Source organism: Dermacentor albipictus, chromosome 10, assembly GCF_038994185.2.
Source record: "Dermacentor albipictus isolate Rhodes 1998 colony chromosome 10, USDA_Dalb.pri_finalv2, whole genome shotgun sequence".
Lineage (NCBI taxonomy): Eukaryota > Metazoa > Arthropoda > Arachnida > Ixodida > Ixodidae > Dermacentor > Dermacentor albipictus.
Genome location: NC_091830.1, coordinates 91,033,267 through 91,048,179, shown reverse-complemented (window position 1 = coordinate 91,048,179; position 14,913 = coordinate 91,033,267). Strand labels below are relative to the sequence as shown.

At 44.5% G+C, this 14,913-nt stretch overlaps 1 protein-coding gene across 1 annotated transcript in view; it reads left to right on the top strand.

Annotated features, from left to right (window-relative positions):
- Positions 1 to 14,913, top strand: part of LOC135918154 (monocarboxylate transporter 12-like) — a 41,751-nt gene that overhangs the window by 11,955 nt on the left and 14,883 nt on the right. The window contains exons 2-3 of the mRNA XM_065451811.1: positions 11,309 to 11,606; positions 13,799 to 13,942. Coding sequence (XP_065307883.1) covers positions 11,354 to 11,606; positions 13,799 to 13,942 — 397 coding nt within the window. The 5' untranslated portion in view covers positions 11,309 to 11,353. The remainder of the gene's footprint in view (positions 1 to 11,308; positions 11,607 to 13,798; positions 13,943 to 14,913) is intronic.

The window sequence follows — 14,913 nt, the reverse complement described above, 5'->3', positions numbered from 1 at the left end:
TGGTTTATCCGCTGGCGGCGTTGCGCCCGAGTTGTTATCGTTTCGCGCAGCGCACGATTTTCCGCGATGCGCACAGGGACACATGACTAGCGGTATAATTCAGTGCTACACGAATACTGAGGCGGAGCAAGCGGATCGCAGAGCATGATCACGTGCTGGAACACGGCAAAAAATGTCAGGTTCCATACTTCCTCACGTGAATGCACTGCTGCAGGAACAAGCAGACGAAACGGAAGTACATCGCTCTTACTTTGGTGCGAAGTTAAACAACAAAAACAAAAAACACGCAGACATTTTGTTTTTGTGTTTTATTGTTTCGCTAAACCTCAATTTCTCAATTCAAGCAACAGATCACACAACTAATAGATGTTGCCTTGAATAATTCTTGAAGGTACGTGTCACCACGAGCTACGTCACAGTGCGGACACGATCACGTAGACGCAGTAGCCAGAGTACGTCACCGGCCCTGTCCGGCGGATACGCCGCGAGTGAAGAAGGAAACGGCGTTCGGATTTAAATTTCAGGCCTTTCCGCGAAGCGTCGCGATGTAATTGTTTGCAAACGGAATCGTTGGCGCGCATTGTATGCTCTGCGCATGTCAGTTCAAAATGGCCAGACCCTTTAAGAAACCTTTCATATGCTTCTTGTGAATTCAGCACAACGATTCTCATCCAGGCAATGAGCTTATTACGGTGCTCCACATAAGCTTCGCAGTCGTCAAAGCCAACATGACAGCGTAAAAAAACGCCTGTCCCAGTGGCACTCTATCGCAAAGTGAACAGTGGGAAAAGTGTGCTACGCTGAGCGTGGTCTTCCCAGCTCTTCCGGTAGTGGCACAGCGTTCGATCACTTAATTTTGTTTGCACAAAGCTTTACCATTTCACTGTATTTAGCGGTGTAACTGCAAACCAAAGTCAAATTTTATCCCACAATATTGCATAAAAAATACATTGTAAGCATGACAGTCAAAAAGCACAAAAATTGCTTGAAGGACTCTGTACACCATTAAAAAAGATCGCATTGACAAGATGAAAGATAGAGCATATACAGAATGGCTACATAGTGCAAAGAAAGTACATGTTATAAGGACAACGGAAGCACACAAGGCAAGTGCATCGTATCACATCGAATAAAAGCAAAGGATAACAGCACCACATCAAACGATTGAAAAGGATTTCTGTCAGTTAAGGAGAAATATCGATCTGTAACCTGATCATTTAGTCAACATATTGCGTTCGTGAGTTAGGGATGTGCATTGTTTCTTGGTTAGATCTGTTGCGTGTGATATGACGTTCCGTGAGACGAGCTAATGTCTCATTATAGCCAGAGTTTCTCATTGGCACCTTGTTTAGGAGCAAATATTCTCAGAACTGTACACACCATATAGATCAGCTGTTAAGGGCTACTTCCCCCAGGATTGTATCCATGTGTAGACATAAATTCCAGAAGATAGTGCAATGCCGGCCCGACCCGCGGCAGAAGTGAAGCAGGCGTTAAGCAGTCCTCATACGTGGGCCGATTCTTAAGATACTGCAACATCAGGCCGACCCGTGGCGTAGGTGAAGTATTCGTTAACCATTCCCCAAACGTGGCCCAATCCCGAAGATTGTGGAGTGCCGGCCCGACCAGTGGCGGAGGTGAAGCAGACGTTCAGCACTCCCCGTACATGCGCCGATCCCGAAGATGGTGCAATGTCGGGCCGACCTGAGGTGGAGGTGCACTTCGCCATCAAGGGGCCCATATACACAGCTTCTGTGATTGATCTTCTTCGCACAGTCGAAGGGCACTGAAGTTTGATTCCAAGACAGGCAAAAAGAGGCTCAGTGCTTGCGTCGAATCTGGAATTAGGTATTGCTTTTGATGCTTTCCTCTGCAACAAAACTGTTACATTATATTTTTGTGTGTTGTAACCCGTACGAATTGACAGTACTTGATATCTTAACGAAGAAAGGAGTTGTATATTTTCGCGTTGTTCACAGTTAACGAAAGTTAGCCGACAGTGGGGTTTTTACCGCTCATGCGCTTTGAACACTCATTTCTGCGAAACAATTACACTGGATTGCTGGAGTAATATGCGTTACATTATATCGTTTTCCTACTGCCTCTAAGAAACGTAGTGAAAGGATGTCATTAGCCATTTTTAGGAATTGCGGAGCTTTAGATCCCATTATTAGAAACCATCCATAGAGAGTGCAAAACTACCTTATCCAGAATCTTACTCAGGATCACTTGATTAAATACGGCCACTATAATCCGCAGGTCCTCACAAGCGCCATCCCTTCCAGTGAAGCCTATACTCAATGAAAGGCACGGCCATGCTATCTGAAAACATGTCGTGGCGGCGCGTTGAAATGTTGCTATGGTGATTTTACAGCGGGTCGAAGAGAAGCGCGTACGGCAGCGAGGATCCCGTAATTGCTTGCCTGGGCACGCAACTGAAAAATTTGTAATTGTCGGTCGGCTGTGTAGTGAAAGCTGTGTACGAAGCATGGCCGTATTTATTTGCTGACGCGTGCGTGCGAGCAGTATGCCTGCTTCACTTCCGCTGATGCTCCAGCTGCCGCAACACGCCAGCCATCGTGACGTTTGTTTGTCTTTGTTTCCTACGGTATGAGGAAATATGGTTCCACCAATTCAAAGTGAGGCGACGTATTTGCGAAAACATTACATTTGGCGGTAAAACCGCTGAGCTCTCAGGGATAATTCTCAGTAATAGACGCAAAATCTTACTGAAGGGAGTAAAAAAAATAGTACGACTATCCTCCCTTACAGCCTTCGCATGGATGAAAAAAGTACTCCCGTTTTTACATGCAACAACACGTGCAGCTGGGGAGCAAGCTTTCAACCCGACTGCCGCGTAGTATAAAAAACCCGGACACGGTGATGTGTTATGGACGAGCAGTTTACTCTCATTACGCTTTTTTTTGTTTGCAAAGTAGTGATCGTCAAGAGCACAATATATAAATTGTGATTGCTGAAACTAACTTTTTTTTGGTGAACTTCTGCCCCTAATTGCAAGTAACATCTATAGCACAATAGCTAAGAACACAGTCGGCGATCGTCGAAAATCTGAACTGCGGGTCAAGCGCGTCAGCATTTCTACATTACTCGTCGAAAGTGCTACTGTAATTGCTGGTGCCCGCGTGCCTTCCAGAAGGTACTACCAATATTACACATTTCGTATCACGCATGCAATCTAATTACCGAATGTTCCGCAAGAACATACAGATCAAGTGAACAAATAACTTTCGAGTAAGTTTCACATAATTCGGGCGCGTCTTGCGCAGAGTGGTAACATCAGGCTATTAGCGGGTGAAATGAAGTCCCCAGAAAAAGTATAAGTAAGTACATGTGTATGTACAACCAAATGGATGTTTTGGGGATGAAAAAAGCGTAATCTGATAAGTATTCCAGCAGCGCGAAGAAGTGGCAAGTATGGACTGTGTTGAGGACCGAACAAACTTCACATCACGGTCGTGGTGCTCAGGGCATTAAGCTGACTACTTCAGAAAATTTCATTTAGGTGGGACTGCTATATTTATGTTCAGCTACAGCGCACATATGCAAAGATCTTCAGAGACCCTTCTATTCTGCGTCACTAATAGCTTCTGCTTCACATGTTTGACAACATGTTTAACATGTTTACTTTCTCTGCAGGAAAAGCGGAATAATGCTTACCAAAATGCGTCAAGCCAAGAGACGTTATCTCTGCATGAGGCTATTAGACTATGATTCATTAGCATTATGAGTGATGATCAACGGTGAATATCTCAGCAACCTTCTGCCTGCAAACGACAAAGTAATGCTTAGCAACGCTGGCGACGAATTGACACAAATAATTAGGAACCTTGACCAAGAAAATGTAAGAGTAGGCTTGAGATCAATATAAAAGTGGGCGGTGATCCTGTGGTTAGTGCTTGGACCATGACGACTCCAGATTGGTTATCTGGTATGCACACACTAAGCTCACCATTGCTGCAGCGTTGTGCGCCTTTGCTTGTAAGCATATCCCCTGTTATGAATTATCCTCCAAAATATTTGCTAGGGGTGCTGGGTAAGCTCGTTGCAACAACTGAAACTGCACCTTCGCCGCAGATGCCACGTTGTTCCCACCCCAATGACCACTACCATGCAACCCAGTTTGAACAAGGCCCTTCACCGGTGGCTGTCTTGCCCACCCTGTTATATACAATTTATCTTAAATGCTATCATTTTCTGTTCTTTTTTGCGAAGGTACGAAGGGTGACTACCGTCAGAGTTAGCTCATAGGGCATTTTTCACAGTCGTCAGCGGGATAGCCATTATTACTGCAGTTAGCACAGGTGAGGTGCCCTGAGCAGCACAGATGCCCATGGCCATACCGATGGCACTTGAACATCTCCAATGGTTCGGTATGTGTGGTCTGATGTGGGCTTTCATGTACCCTGTTTCAAGGTGCTCGGAAAGGCGATTCGTGCTAAATGTCAAAATGAGATGTTTCGTTGGCATTTCTTTGTCATCACGCTGTATTTTGATTGTTTGCACACCAATCGCATTGTGGCCTTTCCGTTTCTTTAACAGTTCTACTCCACTAAGGCCAATCAAGTCGTTGTCTCATTCTTCCGTATGGGCAGTGCGCATGGACTTATGCTGCGTGACTTTGAGCGCAATGCCTCCGAATCTCCCAATGTGTCATGTTGGATTTTACTGCATATTTCGAGAAGCAGATCACCATTTGCCATCTTTCTTGCTTTGTAGCTTGGGCTAAGCATTTCTAAAGAAGGGGGAAGCTACTTGAGCTGTTTTGTCTTGTTCATTGTGCAGCACGTGGAAGATGGAAGATAGGGAACCTTTCCTCGGTTTGGCTGAGGCACTGCACCTTCAAATCGGTACGCACCCTTTTGAGAGCGCGTACCAATCACTGCTGTGACCAATATATTATTTAATAGTTGTGCTAAACTACACCAGGTTGACCCTTGCAGCTTTGAAAATTGGAAGTAAGATGAAGTGAAGAGAGAACATGAGAGAAGGGAATTGACAAAGCGAAAGACGAAAGGTTGGAAGGAGGGCGAGACAGTAAATAGGAACTACTGGTTTCTCCCATGTGGGTCAGTCGGCGAGTGCCATCTACATGAAGCCATGGCCAAAGAGGTGTGTTCCCTCCGGCGAGGGGCCATAAAGGTCAAAACACCCGGCATCAGCTCAAACCCAGGATCCCCTGTTTTTGGACACGGCTATGGCGTGCAACGTTTAATGCGGGAGGGTCCGAACCCCTTGTCTCAGGTCTGTGAGTCGCAACACACCAAACGCCAGCTGATGCAGACGCCCCTGCGGGGGCCTCGAGATTGGTGCATTCAGGTTGAATCCTGTAGACAACCTTAACTTAGAGTTGGATCAATCGTTTCTTCAACTCCTAATAGCACATTCAGCTTTCACATATGTTCTAAATGCACCCTGATATAGCGAACACCTAGCATACCCTACCATAAACGAGACCTTCTCTACTCTACTGTTTAACAACCGACCTTCATTAAGAAAACCCATTCCACTGCGCTTGAGAACACTCAGCAATGAAATGTGTGCCTCTCTCGTTTAATTCAGTTTGGTGGTTCAAACCAGGCTGACACCGATATCGCAGCGGCACTACGAAGAGTGTGACATGTCGTTTGCTAATATACCTAAAGATGTTCATGAAGGTCTCTTTCGAATGCACTTCCGAGAATTGCAAGCTAAGTACTGTTGCCCAGAATTTTACACCGATGCATCGCAATAACATGGTCTTGCATGTTATGCTATCTTATACTGAATGACACGTCACATAACTAAACAAGCTTCTTCACAGCCGTAGCCTCCGCAATATGACCCCAGTGAAACCCATCAGAGAATTAAGGTTACAAGAGGCAGTTGTACTTACTGTTTCATTTAGTGTCATGAAGGCGTTATTATCTTTACAAAAACATAAAAATGCTGTCAAGAATGATGTGCATTCTAGTTTAATTTTGTTTTCACAGCTCTCTCCTCCTTACTCAGCGGCTCTTGTTACCGACTTGACTTCTGTAGCTGACATATTCAAACTTATGATGCCGACTTCTTCACAGCATACGTCCTGCTGTTCTTGTTTGCGTACATAGCCCGTGGCAAATAGCCATAATGGCCATAATAGCCATAAGCCAAGAATGTTCATGTAGCTAGTAACCCAAGTTGTATACTTGCCACGACAGCGGTAGTCAGCCGCAGCAGAGTGAGACAAGAGACAAAGGACGTTTCATTTGAAATATCTGCTAGGGCAACAAGAACAAGACAAAGGAACTGGCGTATTTTGAGAGCGACACTTAGAAGTTATTCTGTATCTTGGCTTCCTTGTGCGATGCAGATGACTGGCCTGTTTATTCTTGTTGTTTTGATCCTTGACAGCAGCTATATATTACTATGTCAAGAAATAAAACACTCAGTTGTTTGTGCGCCTACGTGCTTGTCTCGTGTCACCTTTCTTTGTGTGTTGTTTTATTTGGCGCCGTCTTTGTAATCATGCTTGACCAACTAGCGCACCAGCACATGCTCAGTGACTTCATCTCTAGTTCAGTGGGCCCTTTTCCTTGTTTCACTCGCGAACCTTCGTTCGTCGCTGCTTTCATTGTTGCCGCTTCTTCCCGAGGACGAAAGCTGGGCTTCTGTATCAGACACAAGGTTCGCCCAAACGACGTCGCAGCGATGTTGGGCTTCGGTCTACCATCGCTTGGACATGCGAATCGAGTGTGTAAGATTGTTCGCTCCGAGTGGCAAAGTCAAGCACGGTTGCACAGGGAGCACCTTCGGGCAACTCTTCTGCTTGCCGCCAATCCGCACAGTGGTTGACGACTGTGGTGGGAATGGAACCGGATCATCAACGCCTCCACTGAGTACATGTGGCAGCTGATGCTTCCGAGACTTCGAGCACAGGTACCGAAGAAACCACCAGCTGCAGAAAGTCGTGTGATCACCCTGGGAGACGCTGCTGTCCCAGATTCCGTACGCCGCGTGCTTGGCTACGGGCCCAAGTTCGCCGCACAACCGGAGAAGTTTCCTGTGGAGCTACTTGCAATTCTCAAGCAGGTTTCCAGGCAAGCCTCAATGGAAGAACAGCAAAGGTGCAATTCGGAAGGCGTGGATTTGCTCGCACGTCGTAAGATTCCTGTAGCTAGAACAGTTAGTTATTTGAAAGGACAATCCCTGTCTCTTTTAACCTCCGATAAGGAAGATGGCTTTGTTGTAATGCCGAAACGCTTGTTTGAATCAAAAGCCTCAGAAGCTCTCTCAGGGGTTTTTAAGAAGTGCGAGAAAGTGTCTCTTGCTGAAGAAAAAGCAACGTCAAAAAGCTGTGTAAGAACCTGAATTTAACGAAACTGTGAACTGCAATAGAATCGGAGAAACAGTTGAGCCATGATGTATTCTTCACGGCAAAAACTCATAAATACAATTGCCCCTTCCGCGTCATATTCTCAGAAAATGGGTCATGGCAAAAACAGGTCTCTTTCTTTTTCCAGCAAAACTTGAGTAGACTAACCATTGACGACCCGTTTCGCGTGAAGGATTCTGAAAGCATCGTAAAATACATCGCACAGAATTAAAACAAAATGCTATCCGCCTTCTCGCTTGTCATAAAAGACTTGTATTATTCGATACCACAAATTAATTTGATGGAAAGCGCCAATGACTGCATAGATAAATTTGGAGCAGTTGCTTTCCAGTATGCCTCTGGCATAGCAGTAGGTTCCTTTTTGGAACTGCTGTCCGTATACTTGAGGTCCACGCACATAAAATGGAATGACGACGTCTTTCTACAGAAAGAGGGTGTCTGTGTAGGTTCGTGTATAGCCCCTGTTTTAGGCGACATCTTTTTAGTTTCAAAAGACAACCTGTTAAAGCAGTGCATATCGGGGACACATGTTATGCAGATCTTTAGATTTGTCGATGGTTTTTCAGTGTTCTTAGATTGTGACAGTCCAGAGTTGGAGACCCAGTCATCATTAGTATAATCAGAGTTTAAAACAGCCTTGCATCCTCTAACCCTGACCCACGAGCTTCAGGCTGATAACTGTTTAAGATTTTTAGATCTAGAGTTCATTTTTTCATCGTGTCTTATTCGCTGGCAGTTCAAGCCAAGGCCTAGCAAACCCATCCTTTCCTACCATTCAGCTCATTCAAAAGTAATAAAACGAGGCGTCATTGAATCATGTTTAACCAACGTCCTTAACAAGTCATGGGTGCATCAGCTGCAAAGAAGTTTTCATTGTGAGGTCAGCCGCCTCAATGGGGCAAGTTATTCTCACCGTGTGATCGTACCTGTTGCGGAAAAAATGCTCAAGCAACCTAGCGTTGTAAACCAGGGTCGAGCAGGCCCTTCTGAAACCAGGTGTGCCATCATTCCATATGTTCACGGCATATCTCACAATCTCCAAAAATTAGGTAAACGAGCTGGCGTTCGGGTTATATTTTCCGCTCCGGAACGTTTTGGTTTGATGTGCGCCAAAGTGAACGCAGGAAATCGGCAAAACAAACAGGTGTGCGCATAAAAACATGGGCAGAAACATGTCGGATGTGTAAAGAAAGTTTATTCAGTTCCCTTGTCGTGTGGTTCATCATATGTAGGCCAAACGGGCAGATGTCTCAATGACAGATTGCATGAGCATCGATATAAAATGGAAAACCAGCTCTCCGGTCATATAAGTGCGCATTGTAAGGCTCACAAGTGCATCCCAGATTATGATAGAACATGTGTTTTGAACAGAGCTGATGATCAACTGACAAGGGAGATATTGGAAGCGCTTGAGATTAAGAAGCGTGGTGTTGATTGTATCAGTGAAGCCTCAGTTTCTCTTTCAGCAAAGGAACTGGAGTATCTTGAGAGCGACACTTAGAAGTTATTCTGTATCTTGGCTTCCTTGTGCGATGCAGATGACTGCTCTGTTTATTCTCATTGTTTTGATCCTTGACAGCAGCTATATATTACTATGTCAAGAAATAAAACAGTCAGTTGTTAGTGCGCCTACGTGCTTGTCTCGTGTCTCTTTTCTTCGTGTGTTGTTTTATTCGGCGCCGTCTTTGTAACCTTGCTCCCAATCAGCTTTCTCAAATTGGTCTCACAAGGTTTCAGTGACAAAAGCGTGGAAATAGTTGCGAGTTGCGTTTTAACGTCTGGCCTGCCTAGTGAGCCGCATCAATTTTATAAAAGAGAAATAGCCTTTCAAGTGAGGTAAGGTTAAAGACGAGAAGTTTTTGCTCGCACGAGCCTTCGATAGGTGCAAGCAATTACTCACGGCGAAACTCCTCTTCTAAAGATATGATATGTGGCTGCTTTTCCCCTTCAAAGCCAATTCAGCACTGCGACTTGTGTTGCACTAGTTCACATACAATCCCGCTTTCTGCACGCGTTGATGTCCGTGGAGGATTCCGGAGGCAAATATGGATATGTTACACTTATAGAACGAGGCAAAAAACTGTGAAGTTATCTGGTCAGCCCCGGAATAAACACAAATGAGTTCCCATTACGAGTTAGGACGCACTTTTCCCATTATAGACAGCAGATCCGTCACTGGTGATAGCTGATCCGTGTTTCCAATGACTCGCGCTTGTTCGTGGTCGCTGTGTGCTGTGTTTAAGGTAGGACCTAGGCCTGAGAACACAGCAAACACCCACAGCCCTTACGAACACCCAAACGCGGTGAAAAATAAAAATTGAATAACGACCACTCGGACCATGTGGGTTTGTTCCAACTGGATTCCAAAATTGAGCGAGGGTTTTCTATTGAGCAAAGTCACTTGTATTAGTGTAAATGCATGATTGAGAAACAAATTGAACCAGTTGTACTGGAATATAGCTGCGTACACAGTGTCGGGAAGCCAAGTATTGTTGATATGCGCAGGTCGAATGCTCCATAGCCAGAACTAGCGCTGTTTGCACTTGCACGTAAATTTCTTGCAGACGAATAAGTTAGCAACTCACCATGCTAAATGAGAAAATATCTACTGCTTCCACTGCTAAAATAACCCCTGCGATCGAAACGATATGTCGCTACGCAGCATAACATTTCTTATAATCAGAATCAGAATCAGTTTATTCATGCCAAAATTGGGATAGTTACAGGGTAAGTATTCACAGAAGGAGGTCCCGTAGTTAGAAACTGAAATGGGATCTCCCATTTTAGCCCATCAGCTTTATATATTGCAAACAGGTTATCGTCCCTATTCCTGAGTCTTGGACACAAAGGTACATTCCTCGAATATTCCAGCTTCTTAAAACATTGATTTGTAATGCTGCAGCAGAAAGCTCTGCTGACAAGAAGAAATGAATATTGAGTATTTATAAAGCACCTTGGTAAGAAAGTAAACTTTGCGATTGGAAACATCAGGTATACATATAAAATTAAAAAAAAGAAAGCAATGGTCTGCTCACCAGGAAAAAAAGGCCCAATGGGAAAGTTTCTTATAAATGTTGCTCTCCCATGCGCGTCTTCTGCTTCTTTCGGAAAACAAAGTAATATCATATTGCTGTTTCCAACGAGGTGACATAACTAATAACAATCGGAAAAAGCCACTCAACATGGTGGCGCGGACAATCTGTCTCGTGCGCCACGTCACAAACGGAGCGTGGTGGGCGCGACTGCCTCACTAATGAGGAGATGGCGAAAAACAGCGCGATGATGACGTGTGGGTGCAATTCACAGCAGCCGCCGCAGACTGACGTCCGTCCATGAAGCTCTTTGTTTTCCTATATGGTATCGGTGACGTCATCGGTGAACAACTGACGCACGCTACTCCCGTGTTATCTCGTAGCCATCGCCACCGCAGAGCCCGTCTTTCGCGGCACTACGCTTTCCTTCTTGCACGTTCGCCATATCCTCCTGCTCCGCTTTCCGCCTCAGGGTTTCGCTGCACTATCCTTTTGCGCTTTCCTCCTCCCGCTCTATTCCCTATTGTCGTCTTTTATCCTTCGCTGGGCTCATTCGGTCCATTACGAGAGGCGCCGATGCCGACGCTCAATGCAGGTACGGGTTCCTAGGAGCTGTGCACTAAAATTTTGCAGAAAACAAAGAAAATTTAGGCATTCAACATACGTGCAAATGACAGTGAACGCGAGAAAACAAGAAGTGCACACATATTGAGCAACTAATTTTCCTTGATTTCTCTCAAATACTATTCGTAAATTTTTGCTAAGACAGTTGTCTCAAATAACGCACTGGCGAAGTTCAGTTTAGCGAATGCACTGCTGCTAGTTTCTGTCTTCTTGTATAAAAGTATGCTTTACACAGTACACCCATCGTTCAAAACAATCCTCGATGTTTCTCTTCCAGAAAGGTACCCGGAATTGAGATTCCCATGCAGCTAACCGCAACATTATGGCCGTGAAGAAATTCTCGCAGCATCTTCACAATTCAGCAGGCATGCGAAACTCGTTTACGCGAGCCACGGGTCCTGATGGCCCGCTGAGTTGGTTCATTGCTGCGCTCTGCTTTTTGGTGAGCCTACTATACTCGTCCATCTACCGATGCTCAGGAATATTCTACACTTCCATGATGACTACGTATGGAACAACCCGGGCTGAAGCGTCGATGCCCTTTGCAATCTACGGTGGATTTTCTCACCTCTCGAGTAAGCGAAATTCTTCACATTTATTACACTGTAGGTAGATTGTGCAGGGTGTATCACGTAACTTCAACCAAGGAATAGAATGCAGTGGTTAGCTGCAGCTCAATGAAAGTAACAACATATGGTTTGCTGTCTTGTGTCGCTCCTTAGAATATTTTTTTATTCCGCCTAATTAGTTAACTAAGACTAATCATGCAATCGTTCTTTTTATTAATTTTAGGGCCAAGTTCTTTTTGCTGCATAGTAGATGGGTTTCAGAAACAATCGATACAATTTTCTTGTAGCACCGAAGGTGCCGCGTGGTGATTTTTTCGGCGTTTGAAGAAACCCCGCGCGATATGAACTAGAACCACTTGACTGCGCTCATGTATCACTCAGCTGCGCTTAAACACGTTACAAAATCTTTGGTTAAAGTTACGTTGAACACCCTGTATAATTGTGTTGTTTGTTCCCAACCGAAGAAGTTGAAACACAGCCTCCAGTTTCCTATGAAAATTGCTTATATACGCGCTGTTTACTGGTGATAACACCAATGATTCCGGCGATTTCTCCTTGGTTGTCGTACGCGTGAAAAATTGGAGGCGCATCCATGTTTTATTATGATTGATGTCGTTAATGCTATTATCATTTTTTCCTATAGTGGGTGCGCAATTCGTGATTCGTGTACGCAATTTGTGATTTGCCCGAAAGGCAAGGATTCGATTGCAATGGAAAATTAGTAAAAAGCTATACGAAGTGAGGATAGCAGCTTTATCGACCATATAAACTTGTAAACATTCGCTTACTAACTAAATTAACAAGCATGGTATCAAGAGGGCACAAGAAAACATGAACTTATCAAACTCGATGACCTCAGAAACTCGCTGTCAGAATGCTGGACTGAGGAACAGCGGCAGCAGCAGCGAGTGAATTGAGCTTCGCGCAGCATAACTTCAATGCGAACTAATCAGTGAACCCACAGCGCACACGAAGCAATCTGCATTGTCACTCTGTAGCCATCGCATATTGCTGGGTATGACGAGGCCGCATCACACCCAGCAGCTGCCGGAGTACAGCGCCCCCTGCTCCCGGTGCTTTGGACGCGATGGAAGAAGGCGAGCTTCCTACCGGCATTATTTCCTTGCGCGCGCGACATTGAGCTGCCATCGTTGGTTCGCCCACTCACGCTTTCATTAGCACATACAGCATACGGCTCACGGTGACGATGATATCGCCGCTGGAATTCGTAAGAATTATCATGGTTGCGCCGACGGCAGGAATGCACCTGTGGTGTCCATATAAGTGCTATCGCAACAGAGAGAGTGTGATTGTGAATATCGCAATAAAAACAGATTGCAACAGTTTTGCGTAGCACGCCCTGTCCCCCCGGTGCTTTGCGTGCGACGGAAAACAGCGCGGTTCTTCGCCTCTATCCTCCCTCGCGTGCGCGAGATTGAGCCGCCATCGTTGGCTCAGCGACGCACGCTTTAACTCGCACATACAGCATACGGTGCGCGTCGATAATGATGTTGCCACTGGACTTTGTAAGAAACGTCCTGGTCACACCGACGGACGCAATGCTCCTGGAGTGTCCATATAATTGCTATCGCAACGAAAACAGCTTGTGATAGCTTTGCGTTGTACCAGCTCAAGGTTGATCGCGGCTCTCGGTGTGTGGTGCCATATGGTGACCCAAAAGTTATGTTACCGCGTCAATTGGACCGCGTAATTTGAGACCATTTTTAGACATCATCATGAGCGCCGGCGCAGGATCGCAGTGCCACCAATGTTTTCGATTTTACAGGAAAGCATGCGCCGTGCAGCCGCTCGACCAACTCTTCCATATTCCAACACGCTATACCTACAAAGCGCGCTTGTATTACGCGATTTGTGCTGTTTATTTTGTGTTTCACCCTGGTTCCGAAGTGCGCTATCATATATCGTATTCCACTATTGCACCAAAATTGAAATAGTTGTGCTTCAAACTGCTTCAAAATGAACTTGATACTCCTCCAAGCTGCTCCAAAATGCAATATCGCCTGCTCCAAACTACTCCAACATGCTATTTTCCTTGCTTACAAAATCGCTCCTAAATGATTTTGGGGAAGTCCCACCCCTGTGCACTTGATTTGATATGATTGACAAAGAAGAGCATAATGTGTGGCTTTAAACCTCACAGCTATATGTAAGATTCAGTCTTTTTCTTTTTATTGCAGGTCTTCCAGCTGGGCCACTCATACAAGCATGCGGAGTGCGATTTAGCGCCTTCATAGGAGGTGTTCTGATTTCTCTAGAGTTCCTTGTATCTGCATTTGCAACTGGAATACCCTTCCTAATAGTATCCATAGGTGTCCTCGCAGGTATGTTACATAAGTGCTACCCTTGCGTTTTCTCTTACGATTTGCAACTCCTCCTCAAAACCTCCCAGATATTTAAGAGGAAGCTTTAGTTCGGGCCCAACTCTGACGCAGCCCGTTGAAATACATGTAAAACGCAAAAACATTTTTCTGACATAACCTCTGGACCGGACTTAATGAAGTTTGTTGCATTTCAGAGAAAAAGTTTAAATTTAGTGACTGTTGCAAGCGGAATTTCAATTTGGGGCTTGAATTAAAAAAAAGTTTCAAAAATTCTAAGGCTTGCAAAAAATAGAAGCAGAAAGTTTACAAACTAATAGCTCTGCATCAATAACAGATATCGCGCTTCTGTAAATGGTATCTATTAGATAATTCAAAGCGGAGAAGTTATATATGTCAATTTACATCTTACATGAATTCGTTACTTTGTGTACAAGGGTTCTGCAAAAGCTTTATTTTTATATTACCAAATTTTTCTACATTCAGCTGTAAAACATCAATTTTCTGCGCTCTAGATATACTATTATATGCGATTCACAGAATAGTGATAACGTTTTTCATTGCTGAGTTACAGAATTGTAAATTTGACAGGTTCGTTTAAGAAAATTTCCAATTTTTGCTAATGCTTAATAAAAATTGACGACACAAACGAAATTTTCGAAACCAACAGTTACTATATTTAAAGCTTTTAGTTTAAATGCCACAAATTTGGTGCGCTGGTTGCGGAAAAAAACGCATTCTCCTTTTACATGTATTTAGATAGGAGCACCCGAGCTAAAGCTTCCTCTTAAGTCTCTATAACGAGTACAGATGGGACGGGTATTTCTTAAAAAAGTTTTTGTGTTTCAGCGCGCGAAACGTACTAAGGTTTACTACTGCATGCGGACGCCGGTAGTACAAAAAACACTATCTAGGATAAAATTTAAGGACCAACAATTGATGGAAACCATTGAGCAGCACCAGCGCGAGTAATA